The 23,687-nt window shown below is 47.5% G+C and overlaps 1 protein-coding gene across 1 annotated transcript in view; it reads right to left on the reverse strand.

The window, feature by feature from the left end:
* Positions 1-267: 267 nt before the first annotated feature.
* Positions 268-23,687, reverse strand: part of LOC136577425 (CD5 antigen-like) — a 216,215-nt gene continuing 192,795 nt past the window's right edge. The window contains exons 4-5 of the mRNA XM_066577321.1: positions 1,527-1,725; positions 268-313 (exon numbers count right to left, since the gene is read on the reverse strand). Of these exons, the coding sequence (XP_066433418.1) occupies positions 268-313; positions 1,527-1,725 (245 nt within the window). The remainder of the gene's footprint in view (positions 314-1,526; positions 1,726-23,687) is intronic.

Genomic DNA, 23,687 nt, shown 5'->3' on the forward strand with positions numbered 1-23,687 from the left:
AGCAAATTGGAATTAATCAGACAGTTTATTCCTGTTGGGTACAGGCTTCAGTAAGTAGGGTGCCCACCATGATCACCTATACACTCTTGGATCCTCGCAGGCATTGAATCAATAAGTGTTCAGATATATTGTTGGGGTCTATCCATGCCTGCAGGACTTGTACAGTCAGTTGTAATACAGTATGTGGCGGGGGCTGTATGACATGATGCGTCTCTATTGGGGATAAATCTTGGTTCCGTGCAAGCTAATCCAAGGTTGTTACATCTTTCAAGACGTGTCTTGTGATTTCTGCATTAAGCGGATGGTCATTATCCTGTTGGAAGACACTATCATGAAGGGATTGACAACAGGGTGAATCACTCTGTCTACATACTGATCGGCAGTCATTGTGCCTTCAAAATCCACCAACTAGTCCCGTTGTTTCAAATGTTGTCAAAGTTATAGAATTTCTGTACAAGCAGCTCCCCATACTCTAACATAAGGACAGAACTACAAGTTCCAACATTCTCCTGGCTGCCTTCTCTCACACAACTGCTGACATCTTGTAGGGAAGACTTCATAACTTCACATAATGCAAAGCTCCTCCCTGTAGTGTCAAATGACAACGACTGCAAGGCAGCTCCATCACCCCACTTATCTTCAGTACCCCTGAGCTCTGTACTCATGTACTGGTCACATGATTATATCATCACAGCTCCTTCATGATCACCTAACCTCACTGATGCTGAGCTCTGTCCTAATGCTCAGGTCACATGATTATATCATCACAGGTCCATCACCCCACTTATCCTCAGTACTGCTGAGCTCTGTACTCATGTACAGGTCACATGATTATATCATCACAGCTCTTTCACGATCACCTAACCTCACTGATGCTGAGCTCTGATCTAATGCTCAGGTCACATGATTATATCATCACAGGTCCATCACCCCACTTATCCTCAGTACTGCTGAGCTCTGTCCTCATGTACTGGTCACATGATTATATCATCACAGGTCCATCACACCCACTTATCCTCAGTACTGCTGAACTCTGTCCTCATGTACCGGTCACATGATTATATCATCACAGGTCCTTCACCACCACCTATCCTCAGTACTGCTGAACTCTGTCCTCATGTACTAGTCTTCCCACTGGCAGATCTCACCTGCTCCAAGATATCTAATACCCAGAACCATAAGTCCCATCATCCACACAGACATGTACACAGAGGGCTCTATTACACCAGCATAATAACCCTTCATGATGAGACTGATGGCTGATAAAAAACATCTTTGGATGAAGCTGCTGCTGGCTGATATTTAGTGTCATTCTCTCAGCAGTTGTCGGTGCAGTTATTGTACATGTTGTCAGGTATATCACTGTATCCAGTCCGCTGTGTGATGTGTGGAGAGAAAAGCAACGTCTCTTACCTGAACATAGCACTTCCATCAGAAATCCAGAATGAAATAGACCATTGTATATCTCATAATTACACTGTGAGAAGGACATCTCTTCTCCTGTACACCATATATACGTCATCCACCTGCCATCATTCACAAATATCTCCCCTGTGGTCACACGATGTTGTACATTTGTAGTGTTACATCCCAGCTCTCTACAAACTACATTAGCAATGTTTTCTCTGTTGCCAGTGTCATATGCCACTGCCCTCCATTCTCCTTTATATCTCACTTCCACTAATCCTTCACATTCAGTGTTTCCTCCATAAAGTCTCACTGGAGCTGTGAAAATAAACAGAAAACAATATAAAAATCCCTGAATATAAGGAAATACTAGTATAACAGCGCTTGTCTCACCATGACGTCCCCTCTCCATATGCCTATTAATCACAATGCACATCTTAGAGGGGTGACTAGTCCTCGGGGTCCCTCTCTATGAGCCAGAATGAGGAGGGGCAGCTGGTGGATCTGGTAGATTCTGCATCACATGGGAGTCAATTCACCAGAATCCCCAGATGTGGCTCCCAGAGATCCCAGCTGATGGTCATGGACTAGAGAAGCCGGAGCCAACTTCTTATAACAGCAGTCTTCATGAGAGAATCCCTAAGAGCAGCGACCAATAGTAATATCTAATTAATTAATAGTAATATCTAACAGTAATAGCAGGTGTGCTGCTTGTTTTAAAAGCAATGTCATAGAGTTTGCAAATTACAAATTCTGCGTAGTGAACAAAGCAGCCAAGCACGTGCCTGTTCCAAGGAAAACTATAGAGCTACAGCGGTTTCTTGCACTTTAGAAAATTTTCATTTTAGGATAAGGAGGGGAAGGAGCAAAAATGGTAATAGCAGGAGACGGAAAGCAATAATAATTCTATCACCAGCAGCAACAACACCCTTAAGGCACTGTTTGTTCCTTGGGAAACATGAGAGCTGTAGCTTCATATTTCCATGTTGACATTTTTCATTTGGGCAGAAGTAGGAGGAGGAAAAATGGCAAAAGAAGAAGGCCTGCAGCACCAGCACCATTACCAGTAAAAATACCTTGAGAGTACAGTATGGTCTTTGATATAAATTTAAGCTTAATCATATGTGTTTAAAAGTTGTAAGCTAATTAATCAGTGGAATCTGGCATGGAAGTGAAGAAGTCAAGTCACATAAATGCCTGGTTCATTTTTATAAATGTAAGGCGATCCACATTGTCTGAGGTGAGGCAGATTTGTCTGTCCGTTTTCACACCACCAGGTGTGCTAAATATTTGAGATGAACGAGCATGCTAAAGTTGCTAAGCCTACTGAAGACAGGGCTTCAGAGGGGGAGGCAAGTGCAGCACCAGAACAGGTTGGAAGAGGCAGTGGGGTGGCCAGAGGGAGAAGCAGGGCCACAGCAAATAATCCCCCAACTGTTCCCCACAGCACCTACTCACGGCAATCCTCCGTGCAGAGGGCTAGGTGTTCAAAGGTCTGGAGGTTTTTTATTGATAGCGTGGACGACCGACGAACAGTGGTGTGTAACCAGTGCCACACCAAGATCAGCAGGGGACCAACCACTACCGACCTGACTACCACCAGCATGCGCAGGTATATGATGGCCAAGCACCCCACGAGGTGGAACGAAGGCCATTTACCGCCTGTGGGTCACACCACTGCCTCTTCCCCTGTTTCACATCCTGGCACAGAGATGAAATCCCCCTCCCAGGATGCAGGTATAAGTGTCTCCCGGCCTGCACCCACACCTTCAACTCCACGGACCTCCACTGCCTCCACCAATGTGTCCCAGCGCAGCGTTCAGCTGTTGATAACCCAAGCATTGGAACGCAAGCAGAAATATGCATCCACCCAACCGCATGCACAATCGCTAAACGTGCATATTTCCAAACTACTGAGCCTGGAGATGCTGCCATATAGGCTGGTAGAAATTGAGGCTTTCCACAACCTCATGGCGGTGGCCGTCCCTCGGTACTCGGTCCCCAGTCACCACTATTTTTCCCGCTACGCCGTCCCCGTCCTACACCAGCACGTGTTACAGAATATAAACCATGCCCTCACCAATGCGGCTACTGGGAAGGTCCACTTAACCACCGACATGTGAACAAGAGCTGGCAGGCAGGGACACTACATCTTCCTGACGGCACATTGTGTTAACCTGGTGGAGACTGGGACCGAGTCTGACCCTGGGTATGCTCACGTGCTCCCCACACCAAGGATTGCGGGTCCTACCTCAGTCAAGGCTTCTCCGGCTTATTATGCCACCTCCTCCTCTAAATACTCCCCTCCTCCTCCTCCACCTCTCAATTACCATCTGTGAGCACGTTGCCTTCAGTCGGTAGCTCGAGGTGCTGCAGCACTTCCGTGGGGAAGCGTCAGCAGGCCATGCTGAAACTCCTGAGCTTAGGTGACAATGGGCACACCGCCCAAGAGCTGTTACAAAGTTTGACAGAGCAGACAGATCTGTGGCTTTCACCCATGAACCTCCAACCAGGCATTGGTCAGCTGCAACATGGGCATCGGAGTGGTAGTCAGCCTCCACAGTTCTTCACAGAGGAGTGGTCATCTTTCGGGTCTTGGGAAACTTTGAGGAGTCTAAACAAATGGTGAGTGGTGATGCGGCCAATATCAGCGTAACCATCCCACTGATTTGCCTGCTAAGAATTAAGGCGGATGCTTTGCGGATAGAACAGGAGATAGGGGATAACAATGCGTCGCTTAATAGCCAGACCACCCTCACGTCTGTTTCTCAGCGCGTATTGAAGGAGGAGGAGGAGGAGGGGGAAGAGACTGCTGCCCACACATGCAGAGGGTACTCATGCTACTTCCTTCACATCTGTTCAGTGTGTATGGGCTGAAGAGGAGGAGGAGGATGAGAAGAAGGAGGAGATGGAGAGTCACCCTCCTAGTGAGGAAAGTGATGTGTTGCGTACTGGGACTCTGGCACACATGGCTGACTTCATGTTAAGCTGCCTTTCCCGTGACCCTCACGTAAAAGCATTTTGGCTAACACGGATTCACCCTTCTCGACCCACAGTATAAGGATAACCTTTCCACTCTCCTTCCCGAAGAGGAAAGGAGTACGAGAGTGATGCAATACCACAAGGCCCTGGTGGAAAAGCTGATACTAAAGTTCCCATCTGACAACGCTAGCGGTAGTGGATGTAGTTCAGGGGGCCAACCAGTAGGGGAGACGTTGGGAACAGGCAGTATGTCCAGCGCAAGCAGGGGAACACTCTCCATGGCCTTTGCCTGTTTTATGGCACCCCAACCAGACTGTGTCACCACTCTCCAGTCTAGGATGACTAGGAGGGAACAGTGTAAAAAGATGGTGAGGGAGTATATTGCCGACTGTACCAATGTCCTCCGTGATCCCTCTGCTCCATACAACATGGGTATCAAAGATGAACACGTGGCACAAACTTGCGCTGTACACCTTGGAGGTGCTGGCCTACCTTACCGCTAGTGTCTTATCAGAGAGGGTGTTTAGTGCTGCTGGGGGGATCATCACGGATAAGTGTACCCGCCTGTCAACTGACAGTGCTGACAGGCTTATACTCGTTAAGATGAACAAAGCCTGGATTTCCTCTGACTTCTCTTCTCCACCAGTGGAATGCAGCTTAACATAAAGTATCTTTAAGCTGGAACTGGAGAACCATGCACCCTCTATCACCACAAAAAAGGGGAGAAGTAGCTTGGTCTATCCTTCTCTGATCTTCCTCCTCCTCCTAAACCAGCATTGTCATGTTCAGCACGCTGAACAGCCAATTCTTCAGAGGGCCAAACGCTCTGTAAAAACAAATTTTTTCGGAGGGCGGCCTCCAGGTTCTCTTAGCAAGTTAAGCAAGTACGAGCTGTAAGTTAAAAAAATGTTTCTGGGTTTCACCTGCACTCTGGGTAAACAAATTTTTCAGGGGTACACCTATACTCTTGGTACACAAATTTTTTCCGAGGTTCGCCTATACTCTTAGCAAACACATGAGTCCCCTTTATGTCCATGTTTGGGGCTCATTAAATTTTGTGATGGGGGTGATATGGGATTGGAATTATTGGAACCCAACAGTCCTTTCTAGGACTACAATTCCTCTCATTGTGTGCATCATCAGTTTGGCTGCCTGGGACTATTAGTGCGCACACAGCATTCACAAGCCTCCCGGCTGTAAACTGCATATCGTTACCTCTTCTATGCAGTATACTGCTACTGGTGTACACAGACTATATAGCAACTAACAAAACGTCTTTAATTTTTCATTCTTTCATTTGTTTTTTGCTGAAAGCATCTACATAATAGGCCCAAGTGTGTGTCCCATTGATAGAAGTAGCTTGGTCTATCCTTCTCTGATCTTCCTCCTCCTCCTAAACCAGCATGTCAGCATGCTGAACAGCCAATTCTTCAGAGGGCCCCATAGGCTCCTTAAAAACATTTTTTTTTACCAGGGCTGCCTCCAGCCTCTGTCAAAACTATTTTTTTGGAGGGCGGCCTCCAGGTTCTTGCCACCAATTTTGAAGAGGTTCACTACTACAGTTCAGCAAATGTGCTCGTTCCTGCATCCTACGCCCACAGAGTGCACAAATGTATTCCAGTGCAGTGTCCAGCTATCTGACACCGAGACACAATGAATTGTCCTGCTTTGGCCACTCAAATTTTTTCATGTGTCCCACTGTCCTTGTAGCGATCAAAGGAAGCGTAACTGATTTCATGAGACATTGACAGTTCCCCTGTATACCTGTGGAGGCAACATTTGTGACACCTCCTGCTTAAAACAAATCTTTTGTTTTAGAATGTGTTGTTGAATTGTGCAGATGGTTAGAAGTACTAGCATCTGGGTCCCCTTTATGGCCACATTTGTGGCTCCTGACAATTTTGTGATGGAGGTGGCATGGGCATTGGAATTCTGATCAGCACTGTATAGTAAGCCAGATATCATTGTACACTGTCTATTTTTGGATTTAAGTGGACGTAAAATACCCTGAGTGGTAAACAGCTGGTTTAGTTTGGGTCTGATAAACGCACGCATCCCTGGGGGGCAGCGCTGGTCGCCATGTATTAGCTCTCGTTTTACAACAGTTATCCAAGATACTGGATTGTAGCTTTCACAGGAAGCGTAACTGATTTATTGAGACTTTTTTTAAAAAACAATTTCTTTTTATTGAAAGAAAAGCAAAGCCAGAGAAAATTAGGTGCATTCAGGCCTCGCAGGGCCAGCGTGTAATATATGTATCAAATAACAAAACATTATAAATATTACACACATAAAAGGAGAAGCGCAGATCTGGCTTACATTGGAAAGAAGGGCGGGGAAGGGGGGGGGAGTTGGGGGAGTGAAAGGGGGATGGGAGTAGGGGAGGATAGGTAAGAAAACATACAGCAAGGTACGTTCTTATTAACGAGCAGGAAGGATTAGGCAGATCATTGAGACTAGTTTATGGCAAATTAGTTCGTTAGATACCTAGATTGTTTTTGCTTCCCTGAAAATGTATCCAGCGTGTCCAGAGGGCCGTGAAGTCATCTCTTGAGCCAGACACCCAGGCCAGGATCTCTTCAGAGCGAAACATTTGTGAGACCCTTTCTATCCATTGGGGGATTTGCAGGATATCTTTCTCTCTCCAAAAAAGTGGGATCATTAGTTTGGCTGCTGCCAGGAGGATTGTCGGCAAGCTTTTGTTAGAGGGTTTGAAATGGCTTGTGGGTAGCCAGAACAAGAACTCCTCCGGTCTAAAGGAGTATGAGGTGTGGCAGATTTTGTTAATGAGGTTGGTGACTGATAGTCAAAAAGGTTTAATCTTTGAGCAATGCCACCATATGCTTAGGGCGGTTCCCCTTTCTTCCTCACATCTCCAGCAGACGTCTGATGAAGCAGGAGTCGCTTTAGAAGTTGTGACAGGGGTGCTATACCACCTGGTCAAAATCTTGTAGGAGTTTTCTTGAATACGTACGCATCTAGAGAAACCATGAGAGTTTTTCAAGACTTTGAGGGTCTCCTCTCTGCTAAGGTTAAGTCCCAGCTCTCTCTCCCATTCCCTGAGAAAACAGGCCCTCTCAGGGGCGGTCTCTAAAAGGAGGCCCTTGTAAAGTTGTCTGACCAACTTCTTCATGCGAGAGGGGAGGGAGATGTATGCCTCAAACCAGAGAGGATCTCTCAGGTTGCTAAGATTAGTTGACTGAAATCGCCTCAGAGAGTGATAAAGACTGGCTCTGTTCAAGAAATTTAGAGAGAGATGTGGGAAATAGAAATCTAATTCCATCTGGTTTGTTAGTTTGGGGCCTTTGAGGTCTTTAAATTTTTCCCAGACCCCCTCAACTCTAAGTGGTCTGTTCTCTAAGATGGCTGGTATCAAGGAGGCTGGGGCCATTGGGGAAGGGACCTTTCTCCTGCTGCCCCTAGGCGAATTGATCTAAGTACTTTAATTGTGCACTTCGTGATAGGGCTGAAATACGTTTGTTTGCCGAGAGGAGGTCCGTTAACCCAGAGCAGGACCTGGTTGTCTTTGCCTAACATCGATCTTTCCATGCCGAGTGTGGGAGAGGATGTTTCATTGTCTATTAGGGAGATCCATCTGCCAATGTGAATCGCTTTGTAATAAAGCTGGAGGTTCGGAAGGCCAGTGCCTCCCTGAGGGCGTTTTTGAATGAGGAAAGAAAATGCTAACCGCGATTTATGCCCATCCCATATGTAACCTCTGAACAGTTTGTGCATTTGTGAAAAGAAAAGCTGGGGACTTCAATTAGGACCGAGCGTAGTATATACATGATGGGTGGGAGTACATATGTAGATATGATGTTCTTCCTACCCAGCCATGAAATCAGTGGTAGGTTAAGATGCGTGAGCTGTTTCTTCACCTTTTTAATCAGCGGGGTGTAGTTGGCGTCGTATAGTTGGGTGGGGTTAGCAGTTAATATAATGCCTGGGTATTTAATGTTGGAGGAAGGCCATCTAAAGGCGTATTGCTTTTTCGATTTAATGAGACTTTTACAGGTTCACTGTAGACCTTTTGTGGCTACTTTTGCGACACCTCCTGCTTCAAACCAATCTTTGGTTTTGGAATGCATTGCTGAAATGTGGAGATGTGTAGAAGTACTGGCATCTGAGTCTCCTTTATGCCCATGTTTGTGGCTCCTGACAATTTTGTGACGGAGGTGGCATGGGATTGGAATTATGATCGTACATTAATTTATCAGCAATTCTCATCAGCATTGTGGGCTATCGCCTGCAATTTCACAGAGGGTCACTGCCAGGCCCTGCCAACCCTCTGTAGTGTATGTCTCCTGTTCCTCTTCAGCCAGTACGCACTTATAAGTAGACATGAGGGTGGTGTTGCTATCAAGCGACCGTGTGGCATGAGGACAGCTGAACGCTGCGCTGGGAAAAATTTGAGTACGCTGTGGACGCAGGCTCGTCCCTGCATCCTGGGGTGGGATTGGACAGCAATGCCAGCATGTAACACAGGAGAAGAGGCAGATGTGGCACTCACAGGTAGTGATTGGCCTTGGTTGTACCTATTGTGGTGCTTAGCTAAGATGTGACAGCGTGTGTGCCTTGCTGCTTATGGTCTGGCCCAAGTAAATTGTTAGGGGGGTGACCACCAGGCTCTTGCCCACAATTTGGCTTAATAGTGCGACATGGGAGCCTCAGATGCATCCACGCATGCTGCCCCTGCCCTTCCCTATTCGTTTCTATGGTGTTTCCATCACTTTCTGATGTTTTCAGGTGATTTACACAACCTCCCCTATGCGGAGCATGGGTCACCTTGAAAAATGCTTGAGTCTCCCATTGACTTCAATGGGGTTTGTTACTCGAAACGAGCTCACGGGCATTACAAAAAGCTCGACTCGAGCAATGAGCACCCAAGCATTTGGGTGCTCGCTCATCTCTACTGAATATCCTTTTTGATAGAACACAGCAGGGCAGGCAATTACCTCTAAAGCATGTTGGGTAAGTTACAATCACACCTTCAGCTCAGACACCCAGACATCTAAGGAATCAACGTCATGTCTTAGTACATCCACACGGGAGTTGACATAATCATGGACCATCAGGGATATGTGCTGCCTGTTACCATGAGTCCTAACCTATACTATTATTGTAAGTTGTGATGAGCTAAAAAAAAGTATGCCACACCTCTGTCAAACTTCTCTTGCCACTGGTGGTGTTACTGCTGCTGAAGCAGTTTGCTGCACATCCGCCATGAGCCACAGAGCTACCATCCATAGCAAACGCATCTCCCCTGCCATATGGAAATGCTCTGCTCAAGTTGCTTAACAGTCTGTCTTGACATTGCTGCATTTTGAGGTCCCCTTTCCACTACTGGAATGAGATTTGTCATTTTAGCATAGTGTTACCATGCGGCGGCTCCCGGGGCCGCTTGTGGCAGGTCGGCGCGGTGCGCGCGCTCGTGGGTCAGGGCGGCGGCTTGTGCGTGGGTGTCTATGAGTGCAGCTCTATGCATCAGTCCCTGTTATCAGATTCTGCCTCGATCTGCCTCGATCTGCTGCTATTTCCTGTTGGTTTACTCACCTGCCCATCCTGTCGGTATTCTACCCTGTTCCATCTTGGTACGCCAGCGGCCCTCCTTGGTCCCTAGCGAGTGTAGGGACCGCCGCCCTGTTGCCCGCCTGGGGTTAGCCAGGAGCGGAGGCAAGTAGGCAGGGACAGGGGTTGCGGGTAAGTTCTAGGGAAACCCAGGCTGGCGTATCATCGGGTAGGATACCGTAACACATAGTAGCATGAAACAAGGAGGGTGGTTCTCCCAGTAATGATCTAATGTTTTGATGTTGGCTATGCAACAGTCTTTCTGCAAGCACTGTAGCATAAAAACACTCAAGTGCCACAAAGGTGATAGCCCACATTCCTCATAGGTTAGGCCTATGAGTGTTCACTGACAAATATCTCAATTTACAGAGAATAGCTGGGGCACATGATGGATGAAATGAACTTTGTATTATCCCCCCTCCTCCTAATCCTCCTTTTCTTATTCCTTCTGCTCTTCCTGCTCCATATTTTTTTATACAGGGGTACAGAAACATGTCAGAGAAGATGCCCCCCATTTCTGCCAAAAGCCACCCTCTTTGCATAGTTGAGTAATGGCGGACTGGCCAGACAGTTGGTCAATTGGTATTCATGCCTCCTCTTCCTCCTCTTGTGACAACTATGGGGTTTGCCACAACTGGTAAGCAACAGGTATAGTCATACTAATCATTGAGTCATCACAACTGAAGATTTTGGTCTCTTTCTCAAAGCAGGCTAAAACGGCACACATGCCCTTGCTATGTAGCCACTCCACAGGTGTCAAGTGCCCAACTTCCATAGAGTATTTGTTAATTGCATATACTATCTGCTACTCTATGATCACTCTCTGCTGCCGGCTTATCCTCTGCAACATATGTAATGTTAAATTCCACTGTGCATGAACATCAGTTTAGACTGAACTGTTGGTTCACTGGCGCCAGGCGATAGGTGTCTGGGTGAGAATGCCAAAACTGTGAGTGTAGTTACCTCTCCTTTTCCAGCAGTGGATGTAAACCTGGAAATTATTTAGGAAGTGTTGGATTACCAGGTTCATAACAAGTTCCAGGAAAGGTACATGTATAAGATTTGCAAGGTGAAAGGTTGCCAGCAAGTTGGCTCCATTGTCACAAATGACCTTTTATGGCTTCAGATTGTCCAAAGTCAACCACACATCAGCTTGGGCATTCAGAACCATCAACATCTATTTGGCAGTTTGCCTGCACTTCCCTAAACAAATGAGTTTTAGCATACCATGATGGCATTTTCTGCATGCAGTGCTGTATGGAGGCTGTATTTTTGTCACATACGTATATGTGTTGATGTAGAGGCTACTGACAGGTAGTAGGAGGTGGAGGAAGAGATGAGGGGGCTGAGGATAAGACAGACAAGGATGAATGTCCCAGACGTCTTGGATGTGCCATGAAACCAAAACCATCCTTTTCAGCCCCATCTCCAAGACATTGACCAAGTGTGCTGTTAACAGTAAGTAATGCCCCTGGCCATGCTTGCTATACCACATGTCCGTGGTCAGGTGTACCTGTCACTGATAGCATTACACAATGCCACAGTAATGTTATCACTCACATACATGGTGGAGTAGGGCAGAGACTGATTTTTGGACAAAGAAATGGTGGCTGAGCATCTGGTACTGTAAGTTAGCATAGATCATCACATTGTATAAGTAGATGTGCAATCCTTGCATTAAGGCTCTGCACTCAGGGATGGTACTTTTTTATTCTTCCATAGCTGGTGGATGAAAGCATGACTGCCTAACTGAGATATGCTGGAATATAGAATAGTTGTCAATGTCAGTGAAGTTGATGGTGGTGGCGGCGGCACCACATCTGCTCCTGACTCTGAAGCCTGGTCGTTAGTGCTGGAGGCAAAGTCTGAAGTAGCCCTTTTACTGTGCCTAGACGAAAAAAACCTCTTTGTGCTTAGAAGCTAGTGCATGAATAGAAAGGAAGATGAGGCAGATATAGCAACAGAAGAGGAATCAGGATGAGGTTGACTATCTTAGAGATAACCACTGTTCTGTCATCATCTGAAATTTAAAAGAATTCCCAGGCTGCACAAGTTCTGTAAGCAGACCTAGCTGTAGACCTGATGCTTACATCCTACTCTATGTAGGCAAGGTGCTGCCCTGCAATGTCTGCCTCTTCCTACTCTCCGTCTTAGCTGCTATGGTGATGGTCCCAGACTTCACACTATGCTGGGTCAAGTAACGGATCATTTTCCACCATTTCTTCTTTTTTTGGCGTCCTTCTCCTACTATGTATTATTGGGTCACCGTGGATGTTAAGGCCCTCTTTATGAACATCCCACATAATAAAGGTTTAGAGGCGGTTGAGTTATTTTTAAAAGAAGACCCCTCATGCCTTGTCATTAGAGAACATTTTTATTAGATGCAATAAGTTTTATCTTGAAGAATAATTATTTTAGATACAATGGTGATTATTTCCTCCAAAAAAAAGGGACCGCTATGGGGAGTAAATCTGCCCCAAGTCTGGCCAATATGTATGTGGGTGCTTTCGAACGACCACTGCAATATGATGACATCCATTTTTTTATTGTTTTTTTAAATCCAAATTTTATTGGTTTTTCAGAGTTACAAGGTAATCAGAAGCATAAAAACGGTTATTTATATGCATTATCATACATTAACATATTTCTCGGACTGTTTCCTCTCCAGCCTCCCAGAGCTAGATGGTGCCTAATGCTTCAGCTGTCTGAGTATGAACATCTGTTAAGTTGTGTCAGGTGGACAGCTTGTCGTGGGAGTCCGACACCAGCACATTGGTAACTTTCTGGTGAAATGAGGCACAGTCCGAGGCTACGAACTTGAATCTTAAACTTTATAACAGTTCTATATAAACAGTGAGGGAGGGGGGGGGGGGGTCTAAGGAAAGAAAGGTAAGGGGGGTAGTGAGGGAGGGGTAGGAGGGTGAGGGGGGAAGGATGGTGGTAGAAAAAAGTCGGGAGCAAGCTCCCTGTCTCCTACCTCCCGACCTCCGACTGTATCCGCTCCAGCCCGCGGACGAAACTGCATCTGGTTATTTTCTCCTTCTTTGAGACGTTGCTTGTTGCCCTGGTTCAGTCAAGGGTTGCAACGGTCGCCATTCTGTGAACTCAAGTTCCAGCGTCCGGGGTTCTACGTGGTTGGGTTATTAAGTCGTTACCGGGGGGGGGGGGGGGTGGTACAGCTTCCTGTTGTTGGAGGCCTATATTCCTCATATTCTATGTTTCATCCTCATCTTAATTTATCTGTCTCCAAGGGCACCATATCTTTAAGAAGCTATCATGTGTTCCTTTGTTCCAGCTGGAAAGTTCTTCCATAATGCAGAGAGAGTCCACTTTTAATTTCCACTGGGTCAGGGTGGGGGAAGATTTTTGTAGCCAGAGAGTTGGTATGAGGGCTTTTGCCACATCAATTAGAAATGCGATTAATTTGTCTTTTAGTGGGTGGAAGTGGGGAGAGGGTTTCCAAAGGAATATCATTTCCTCTGAGAGGATAAACCCTGGTTTAAATTTCTGTAGCGTTTTCTCTACCTCTTTCCAGAAGGCTATTACTGTACATTCCCACCATATGTGCTTAAAGGATCCTATTCCAATGTTACATCTCCAGCATCTTTCATGTGGCGCGAGTTTATACGCATGTAGCCATTGTGGGGTTTTATACCACCTGACGAGGAGTTTGTAATGGCTTTCCTGTAGTAGTATAGATGGTGACAGGCCAAAGGCGGTTTGTAGAATCAGCTTGACATCCGAACAGGAGAGATATATATTTAACTCTCTTTCCCAAGAACCAAGGAAGGTTGGTTTATAAAACTCAGGGGGTGAGATGACTCTTTTGCGGAGGTGGGCAATTATTTTTGTTTTATTTTTTGGGGGGTCTTGGTTAATCAGTTTTTTGAAAGGGGTTTCTGGGCGAGTAGATCTATATTTTTCTTTGAATCCCTCTATTGCGCCAAGTATGTGTGCTTTTTGTAGGAAGGACGCTGTTGACCCAGGCATCAGAGTTGCTACTATGTCATTAGTGTTTTTGTGGGTTTGTGTTTGTAGGTCCTTTATTTTCAGAGGGGCCAGGGTCCTCCAAAAATTTCTCGTCTGACTATCAATGGGTCTTCCCAGGAGATTGTTGATAGTGTTCAAGGGGCAGAGAGGGGAGGGATCTGGGGCCAGAGATTTTTTAAGGTTATCCCACACCTCACATGGTCCTCATATCAATGGGTTAAATTCTTTTTTCCTGTATTTAGTTTTTTTGGGGAAAGCATAGATCCTCCGATAAGGTGTCACCATGTGAGCCCACCGCCAATAGGTGGAGTATTTCGTCTTTGGTGGGGGAATTGAGTTCTAGCCAGTAGTTTAGCTGTACCGCCCGGTAAAAGTCTTGAACACACGGCAACCCTATTCCTCCCTCTTCCTTCCTTTTAATCATGAAGCTGTATGCCAGGCGCGGTCTTCTCTGCCTCCATGCGTATCCAGTGAAAGCTGAGCGTAAGCTTTTGGAGAAGGCCTGGGGGAGGGCTATTGGCCTCAGTCTGAGCTTCTATAGGATTTTTGGCAGTACATGAGTTTATGACGTTTTTCCTGCCGAACCAGGAAATAAACTGTAAGTCATATGTGTGTAGTAGTTGTTTGACCTGTGATAAGAGTGGTATGAAGTTGTATTTATAGAGGTCTTCAGTTTTTTTTTGTGATCGTGATACCAAGGTAATCTACCGAAGCGTTTGACCATTCGAAGGGTGAACCGGAGCTGAGAGAGTTGAATCTTGTTGGTGCTAATGAAATGTTTAATATGGTGGACTTGGGGAAGTTAATTTTGAAATTAGAGACAGATCCGAAGACAATTAGTAGTGACGTCAGGTTTGGGATGCTCGTCTCAGGTTCGGTTAAGACGAACATGACGTCATCTGTGAATGCTGCTGTGTTTAGAACCCTAGTTCCCACCTCGAGGCCCCTTATGTTTGGGTTCATTCTAACACTCTGTAGGAGTGGTTCCATAGAGAGTATGAAAAGGGTCGGGGATAATGGGCAACCCTGACGGGTTCCGTTTCTAATGTCGAACGGAGGGGAAAGCAAATTATTAACCTTGAGTCTGGCGTAAGATTCCTGGTAAAGGGAAAAGATAGCGGAGATAAATTCCGGGGGAATGTTGAAGCGAGACAGGACCTTTTTCATGTATCTCCAGTTCACCCTATCGAACGCCTTTTTGGCGTCTGTACTCATTAAAACCATCGGTATTCTGTGGGATTGGGCGTAGTTAATTGCATGTATTAATCTGTAGCAGTTCTCCCGCCCCTCTCTGCCCCTAACGAAGCCCGTTTGTTCTCTATTTATCAATGATGGAATCAAATCCTCCAGCCTTTTTGCTAGTAGTTTAGCCCAGAATTTTATATCCATGTTTATTAAAGATAACTGCTGCACAATTGTGGGTCCTTATTTTCCTTATGAATAAGCATAATATGCGCTTCTTGCACTTGTTTAGTCAATGGATTTCCCGACAGGAGTGCATTGAAGAGATCTTTGAGTTTTGGGGCGAGTATCTCTTTGAAGGTGTTATAATACCTGAGGGGGAGGCCATCCGGTCTCGGACTCTTCCCCTCGGGGCATTGTGTTATTATGTCCTCAACTTCTTGTAATGATACTGGACTTAGCAGGGAATTTGCTTCGTTTGCATCTAGTGATGGTAGCTTTATGGAATCTAAGAATTGTTTTATCTGTTCTTCCTTGCTACTCTGTTCGTCACTGGGATTTTGTCCTTCTAGGTCGTATAAGCTTGCGTAAAAGCATTGGAAGCTCTCTGCTATTTCCTGGGAAGTGTGGACTATTTTGTCTGTGTGGTTTTTAATTGCGGTGATAGAGTTTTTAGTTTTTGCTCTTTTGATTAGGGAAGATAGGAGTTTACTCCCTCTATTGCCATGGGCGTAGGCCGTGTGTTTAAAGTATATAAGCTTTTTGCTATGTCTGGTTTCTAGTAGGTGTTTGAGCTCTCATCTCAGTTTCTCTAGGTTTTCTAGATTGTCCAAGATTTGCGAGAGTTTTGTCTTTTGTTCAAGTTTCGCTATTTTTATCAATAGATTGTCTATCTCAGCCTGTTCCTGTTTTTTGACTCTTGATCCTATAGATATCAGCAGACCCCTGACATACGCTTTATGTGCTTCCCATATTGTTGGGATCTTTAGTAGAGATGAGCGAACGTACTCATCCGAGCTTGAGGCTCGTTCGAGTATTAGGGTGTTCGAGATGCTCGTTACTCGTAACGAGCACCACGCGATGTTCGAGTTACTTTCACTTTCATCTCTGAGACGTTAGCGCGCTTTTCTGGCCAATAGAAAGACAGGGAAGGCATTACAACTTCCTCCTGTGATGTTCCAGCCCTATACCACCCCCCTGCAGTGAGTGGCTGGGGAGATCAGGTGTCACCCGAGTATATAAATCTGCCCCGCCCACGGCTCGCCACAGATGCATTCTCACAGAGATCAGGGAAAGTGCTGCTGATGCTGCTGCTATAGGGAGAGCGTTAGGAGTTATCTTAGGCTTGAAGAACCCCAACGGTCCTTCTTAGGGCCACATCTGACCGTGTGCAGTACTGTTGAGGCTGCTTTTAGCAGTGTTGCACTTTTTTTTTTTTCGTATATCGGGCGTGCAGAGCATTGCGTCCTCAGTCTGCAGTCATTGTACATAGTATAGGGCCAGTACTGGTGAGGCAGGGACAGTGGGAAAGGTGAAAGAGATATACTGTCTATATAGGCAGTGGGCTTTTTCAAACAAATTTGGGAAAAAAATCTATTTGGGCTGCCTGTGACCGTCCTCCGTGTACTGCGTGTCTGCTGGGGGTAGTAGTCCTAATTAATACGCAGCTAAGTGTTACAGCAGGCTTGCGCAAAATTGTTTCCTGGCTCTGCGTTGCCCATTACATCACCGCCGTCATCCCGCCCACAGGGAAACAGTATACATATATACGCTGCCTACAGTATCTGTCTGCTGTCTCAGCTCAGCCTTTCAAAAAATAGAAGCAAAATACTTAAGGCCTACTACTGGCGTTTGGCCACTTGACTGCTTCTGCGCTGTGAATTCCACTAGCTCAGTCATACGCACCTACGTCTCACTACAGGCGTGCGCAAAATTGTTTCCTGGCTCTGCGTTGCCCGTTACATCACCGCCGTCATCCCGTCCAGAGGGAAACAGTCTGCAGTAATTTTACATAGTATAGGGCCAGTACTGGTGAGGCAGGGACAGTGGGAAAGGTGAAACAGATATACTGTCTATGTAGGCAGTGGGCTTTTTCAAACAAATTTGGGAAAAATACTATATTTGGGCTGCCTGTGACCGTCTTCAATGTACTGCGTGTCTGCTGGGGGTAGTAGTCCTAATTAATACGCAGCTAAGTGTTACAGCAGGCTTGCGCAAAATTGTTTCCTGGCTCTGCGTTGCCCGTTACATCACCGCCGTCATAGCGCCACAGGGAAACAGTATACATATATACGCTGCCTACAGTATCTGTCTGCTGTCTCAGCTCAGCCTTTAAAAAAATAGAAGCAAAATACTTAAGGCCTACTAGTGGTGTCTGGCCACTTGACTGCTTCTGCGCTGTGAATTCCACTAGCTCAGTCATACGCACCTACGTCTCACTACAGGCGTGCGCAAAATTCTTTCCTGGCTCTGCTGTGCGTTCCGTAAGCGAAGTCAGCCTCCAACCACAGGCCAATAAGCGGCACAATTAATTACAGCGTTCTGTTTCTGCACTACTGGTAATACACCATGCTGAGGGGTAGGCCTAGAGGACGTGGACGCGGGCGAGGACGCGGAGGCCCAAGTCAGGGTGTGGGCACAGGCCGAGCTCCTGATCCAGGTGTATATCAGCCGACTGCTGCGGGATTAGGAGAGAGGCACGTTTCTGGTGTCCCCAGATTCATCTCACAGCTAATGGGTCCACGCGGTAGACCTTTATTAGAAAATGAGCATTGTGAGTAGGTCCTGTCGTGGATGGCAGAAAGTGCATCCAGCAATCTATCGACCACCCAGAGTTCTACGCCATCCACTGCTGCAACTCTGAATCCTCTGGCTGCTGCTCCTCCTTTCTTCCAGCCTCCTCACTCCATTACAATGACACATTCTGAGGAGCAGGCAGACTCCCAGGAACTGTTCTTGGGCCCCTGCCCAGAATGGGCAGCAATGGTTCCTATCCCACCGGAGGAGTTTGTCGTGACCGATGCCCAACCTTTTGAAAGTTCCCGGGGTCCGGGGGATGAGGCTGGGGACTTCCGGCAACTGTCTCAAGAGCTTTCAGTGGGTGAGGAGAACGACGACGATGAGACATAGTTGTCTATCACTCAGGTAGTAGTAATTGCAGTAAGTCCGAGGGAGGAGCGCACAGAGGATTCGGAGGAAGAGCAGCAGGACGATGAGGTGACTGACCACACCTGGTTTGCTAAGCCTACTGAGGACAGGTCTTCAGTGGGGGAGGCAAGTGCAGCAGCAGGGCAGGTTGGAAGAGGCAGTGCGGTGGCCAGGGGTAGAGGCAGGGCCAGACAGAATAATCCACCAACTGTTTCCCAAAGTGCCCCCTCGTGCCATGCCACCCTGCAGAGGCCAAGGTGCTCAAAGGTCTGGCAGTTTTTCACTGAGAGTGCAGACAACCGACGAACTGTGGTGTGCAAGGTTTGTCGCGCCAAAATCAGCCGTGGAGCCACCACCACCAGACTCACCACCACCACCATGTGCAGACATATGATGGCCAAGCACCCCACAAGGTGGGACGAAGGCCGTTCACCGCCTCCGGTTTGCACCACTGCCTCTCCCCCTGTGCCCCAACCAGCCACTGAGATCCAACCCCCCTCTCAGGACACAGGCACGACCGTCTCTCGGCCTGCACCCACACCCTCACCTCCGCTGTCCTCGGCCCCATCCACCAATGTCTCTCAGCGCACCGTCCAGCCGTTGCTAGCGCAAGTGTTTGAGCGCAAGCGCAAGTACGCCGCCACGCACCCGCACGCTCAAGCGTTAAATGTGCACATAGCCAAATTGATCAGCCTGGAGATGCTGCCGTATAGGCCTGTGGAAACGGAGGCTTTCAACATTGTACGCGCCCTCACCAACGCGGTTACTGCCAAGGTCCACTTAACAACGGACACGTGGACAAGCACAGGCGGGCAGGGCCACTATATCTCCCTGACGGCACATTGGGTGAATTTAGTGGAGGCTGGGACCGAATCAGAGCCTGGGACCGCTCACGTCCTACTCACCCCCAGAATTGCGGGCCCCAGCTCGGTGCTGGTATCTGCGGCGGTGTATGCTTCCTCCACCAAACCACCCTCCTCCTCCTACGCAACCTCTGTCTCGCAATCAAGATGTGTCAGCAGCAGCACGTCGCCAGCAGTCTGTGTCGCGCAGTGTGGCAGCACAGCGGTGGCCAAGCGTCAGCAGGCCGTGCTGAAACTACTCAGCTTAGGAGAGAAGAGGCACACGGCCCACGAACTGCTGCAGCATCTGACAGAGTAGACCGACCGCTGGCTTTCGCCGCTGAGCCTCCGACCGGGCATGGTCGTGTGTGACAACGGCCGTAACCTGTGACGGCTCTGCAGCTCGGCAGCCTCACGCACGTGCCATGCCTGGCCCACGTCTTTAATTTGGTGGTTCAGTGCTTTCTGAAAAGCTACCCACGCTTGTCAGACCTGCTCGGAAAGGTGCGCCGGCTCAGCGCACATTTCCGCAAGTCCAACACGGACGCTGCCACCCTGCGCACCCTGCAACATTGGTTTAATCTGCCAGTGCACCGACTGCTGTGCGACGTGCCCACAGGGTGGAACTCTACGCTCCACATGTTTGCCAGGCTCTATGAGCAGCGTAGAGCTATATGGGAATACCAACTCCAACATGTGCGGCGTAGTAGGAGTCAGCCTCCTCAATTCTTTACAGAAGAGTGGGCCTGGTTGGCAGACATCTGCCAGGTCCTTGGAAAGTTTGAGGAGTCTACCCAGGTGGTGAGCAGTGATGCTGCAATCATTAGCGTCACCATTCCTCTGCTATGCCTCTTGAGAAGTTCCCTGCAAAGCATAAAGGCAGACGCTTTGCGCTCTGAAACGGAGGCGGGGTAAGACAGTATGTCACTGGATAGTCAGAGCACCCTCATGTCTATATCTCAGCACGTTAAGGAGGAGGAGGAGGAGGAGGAGGGGGAGAGACAGCTTGGCCCACTGCTGAGCGTACCCATGCTGCTTGCCTGTCATCCTTTCAGAGTGTATGGCCTGAGGAGGAGGAGGAGGATCCTGAAAGTGATCTTCCTAGTGAGGACAGCCATGTGTTGCGTACAGGTACCCTGGCACACATGGCTGACTTCATGTTAGGATGCCTTTCTCGTGACCCTCGCGTTACACGCATTCTGGCCACTACGGATTACTGGGTGTACACACTGCTCGACCCACGGTATAAGGAGAACCTTTCCACTCTCATACCGGAAGAGGAAAGGGGTTCGAGAGTGATGCTATATCACAGGACCCTGGTGGACAAACTGATGGTAAAATTCCCATCCGACAGCGCTAGTGGCAGAAGGTGCAGTTCCGAGGGCCAGGTAGCAGAGGAGGCGTGGAGATCAGGCAGCATGTACAGCACAGGCAGGGGAACACTCTCTAAGGCCTTTGCCAGCTTTATGGCTCCCCAGCAAGACTGTGTCACCGCTCCCCAGTCAAGGCTGAGTCGGTGGGAGCACTGTAAAAGGATGGTGAGGGAGTACGTAGCCGATCGCACGACCGTCCTCGGTGACGCCTCTGCCCCCTACAACTACTAGGTGTCGAAGCTGGACACGTGGCCTAAACTCGCGCTGTATGCCCTGGAGGTGCTTGCTTGTCCTGCGGCTAGCGTCTTGTCAGAGAGGGTGTTTAGTGCGGCTGGGGGAATCATCACGGATAAGCGTACCAGCCTGTCAACCGACAGTGCCGACAGGCTTACACTCATAAAGATGAACAAAGCCTGGATTTCCCCAGACTTCTCTTCTCCACCAGCGGACAGCAGCGATACCTAAACAATAAGTAGGCTGCACCCGCGGATGGAAGCATCGTTCTCTATCACCATCAAAAACGGGGACCTTTTAGCTTCATCAATCTGTGTATTATATTCATCCTCCTCCTCCTGCTCCCCCTCCTGAAACCTCACGTAATCACGCCGAATGGGCAATTTTTCTTAGGCCCACAAGGCTCAGTCATATTACTTTTGTAAACAATGTTTATACGTTTCAATTCTCATTAAAGCGTTGAAACTTGCACCTGAACCAATTTTTATTTTAACTGGGCTGCCTCCAGGCCTAGTTACAAATTAAGCCACATTAACCAAAGCGATTAATGGGCTTCACCTGCCTTCACCTGGGACACTTTTGTGTGCGCTGTGGACACTGGGTCGTGCGGGGGGGGGGGGGGGGGGGTTGGGCAGCATGTAACCCAGGAGAAGTGGCAGCAGAGTGTCATGCAGGCAGTGATTGTGCTTTGTTGGAGGTAGTGTGGTGCTTAGCTAAGGTATGCATTGCTAATGAGGGTTTTTCAGAAGTAAAAATTGTTGGGAGGGGGGGGCAATCTTGCCGCTATTGTGGCTTAATAGTTGGACCTGGGAACTTGAGATGCAGCCCAACATGTAGCCCCTCGCCTTCCCTCTCCGTGTGTCGTTCCCATCACTTTCTTGAATTGCCCAGATTTTCACAAATGAAAACCTTAGCGAGCATCGGCGATATACAAAAATGCTCGAGTTGCCCATTGACTTCAATGGGGTTCGTTACTCGAAACGAACCCTCGAGCATCGCGAAAATTTTGTCTTGAGTAACGAGCACCCGAGCATTTTGGTGTTCGCTCATCTCTAATCTTTAGGTCTCCCGTGTTATTTAATTGAAAATATTCCGCGATCATTTTGGTTAGGGGTTTCCTATCTGTTTCTGAGTCAAGCAATGAGGTATTGAGTCTCTATATCTATTCTCTGGGTCCATCTGCTTTAAGTTTAATATCTGCGTGTATGGGGGCATGGTTAGAGATGGTTGAGGCTTCGATTTTTGTTCTTTCAAGATTCGTAAGCATATTCTGGGATACTAAGATATAGTCTATCCTCTGAAATGAGGAGTGGACGGGGCAGAAGTGAGTATAGTCTTTTGTTGTGGGGTTTTTGGTTCGCCATGTGTCCTCAACTCCCATCCCCTGGAGTGTTGTATTAAATTTTTTTATTTGTTTCTGAGGGATCCCTGTTTTCCCCGTTGAGGAATCGAGCAAGGGGTTCAATGTTATGTTTAAGTCATCCCCCAGGATAATGGGTCCTTCCGCAAACTCCTTCAGGATGTCAAGCTTCACCACAAGCCAGTTTACCTGGTCCGAGTTCGGAGTGTAGAGGTTTGCTATCGTTAATTTGGCGTTGTTAATAGTACCTTTTAGGAAAAGCACCCTTCCCAACTCGTCTGAATATTTGGATTTAAGGCTAAAGTCTATGGATTTATGGAACATGATAGAGACCCCCTTGGAGGCAGAGGCTGGGTGTGAGTTGTGGTAACCCTGGGTGAACAGTCTTCCTTTTTTAATTTAAAATGCGTTTCTTGGAGTAATAATATCTTGGTTTTGTATTTTTTGGAGTTGGAGTTGGAAGATACTGTACCTTTTTTGAGGCGTAGTAAGACCCCGGATGTTGAAAGATGTAATTCTTATTGCTTCCATTTTTCTGTTCTTTAGAGGTGTCTAGATTTTCTGCTCGCTCGACTTCTGGGCTAGGAGAGAACACAGTAGAGGCGGAGTGCTCTGAGGAGAACAATACAATTATTAGAAATATGTAATCAGTCCTGGTTACTCAAGATCGGGCCAGCGATCAGGAGGATATGTGGATGGGGTTGAGGGATAGGGTACTAGGGTAAGGCTAGGGATAGTACGGGTGGGAGAGGTGATTTGGGGGGGTAGAGGGAAAGGGTATTTAAGTAATTGGCCTTTTGAGGCCGCTGTTTGCCAAGCTCGCTCTCACGAGAACGATCTTAGCTGCGTTCTATTGTTAGAGATCCCGATACAGGAGGGCCCTCCGGGTGACACACTCGGGAGCTCCGCTGTATGCGTGAGGTGGGGTATACAAGAAAGACAATTTAAAGCCTGAGTGAATACTCAGAACTTCAGGCTTATGTAGTTTGCGAACTGCCTGATCGGAGGGGCACAGGCAGGCTCCTTCTTCTTCATGGGGTAGTCCATTAATCTTTGGTAAGTTCTTTTCGTCAGAAACTTGGGGAGAATAATTGAACCGGGGGCAAACATGGACGATAACAGTTCTTTTTCAAGAGGTTGACAGATCCATCTGTTAGAGATGATTTGGATATCTCAAAATCTTTTAAGGATTTCCTGGATTTCTATGTATCATCTCACGTGTCTCCAGGCGTGTTTTCATCTCTAGGTTTCTTCTTTTGTTTACTCCTAGGAGATTTGGCGTAATTGGCTGTATGCCAGGTTTCTGGCGCGGGTAGGTGAGGTAGGTTCGGGAACTCAGGAAGAGGCATCCAATTTGGCAATTCAATCGGGTCGAGACCGAGGTGTTGCCAACATCCTTGGAGTTCTTCAGGGGTCCTGATATTAATTTTTTTCCCTTTATGGGTGATGCCAATACCAAACGGGAAGAGCCAGGCGTATCTTATGTTTTTAGCTCTGAGGCTCTCAAGGAGGGGTTTTAGTTGTCTGCGTTTAGCTAGAGTTGTGGGTGATAGGTCTTGATATAGCTGAATTTCCGTGCCCTCATACCGAATGTTCTCTGCA

The sequence above is a fragment of the Eleutherodactylus coqui genome, chromosome 8 (genome assembly GCF_035609145.1).
Source record: "Eleutherodactylus coqui strain aEleCoq1 chromosome 8, aEleCoq1.hap1, whole genome shotgun sequence".
NCBI classification, from domain to species: domain Eukaryota; kingdom Metazoa; phylum Chordata; class Amphibia; order Anura; family Eleutherodactylidae; genus Eleutherodactylus; species Eleutherodactylus coqui.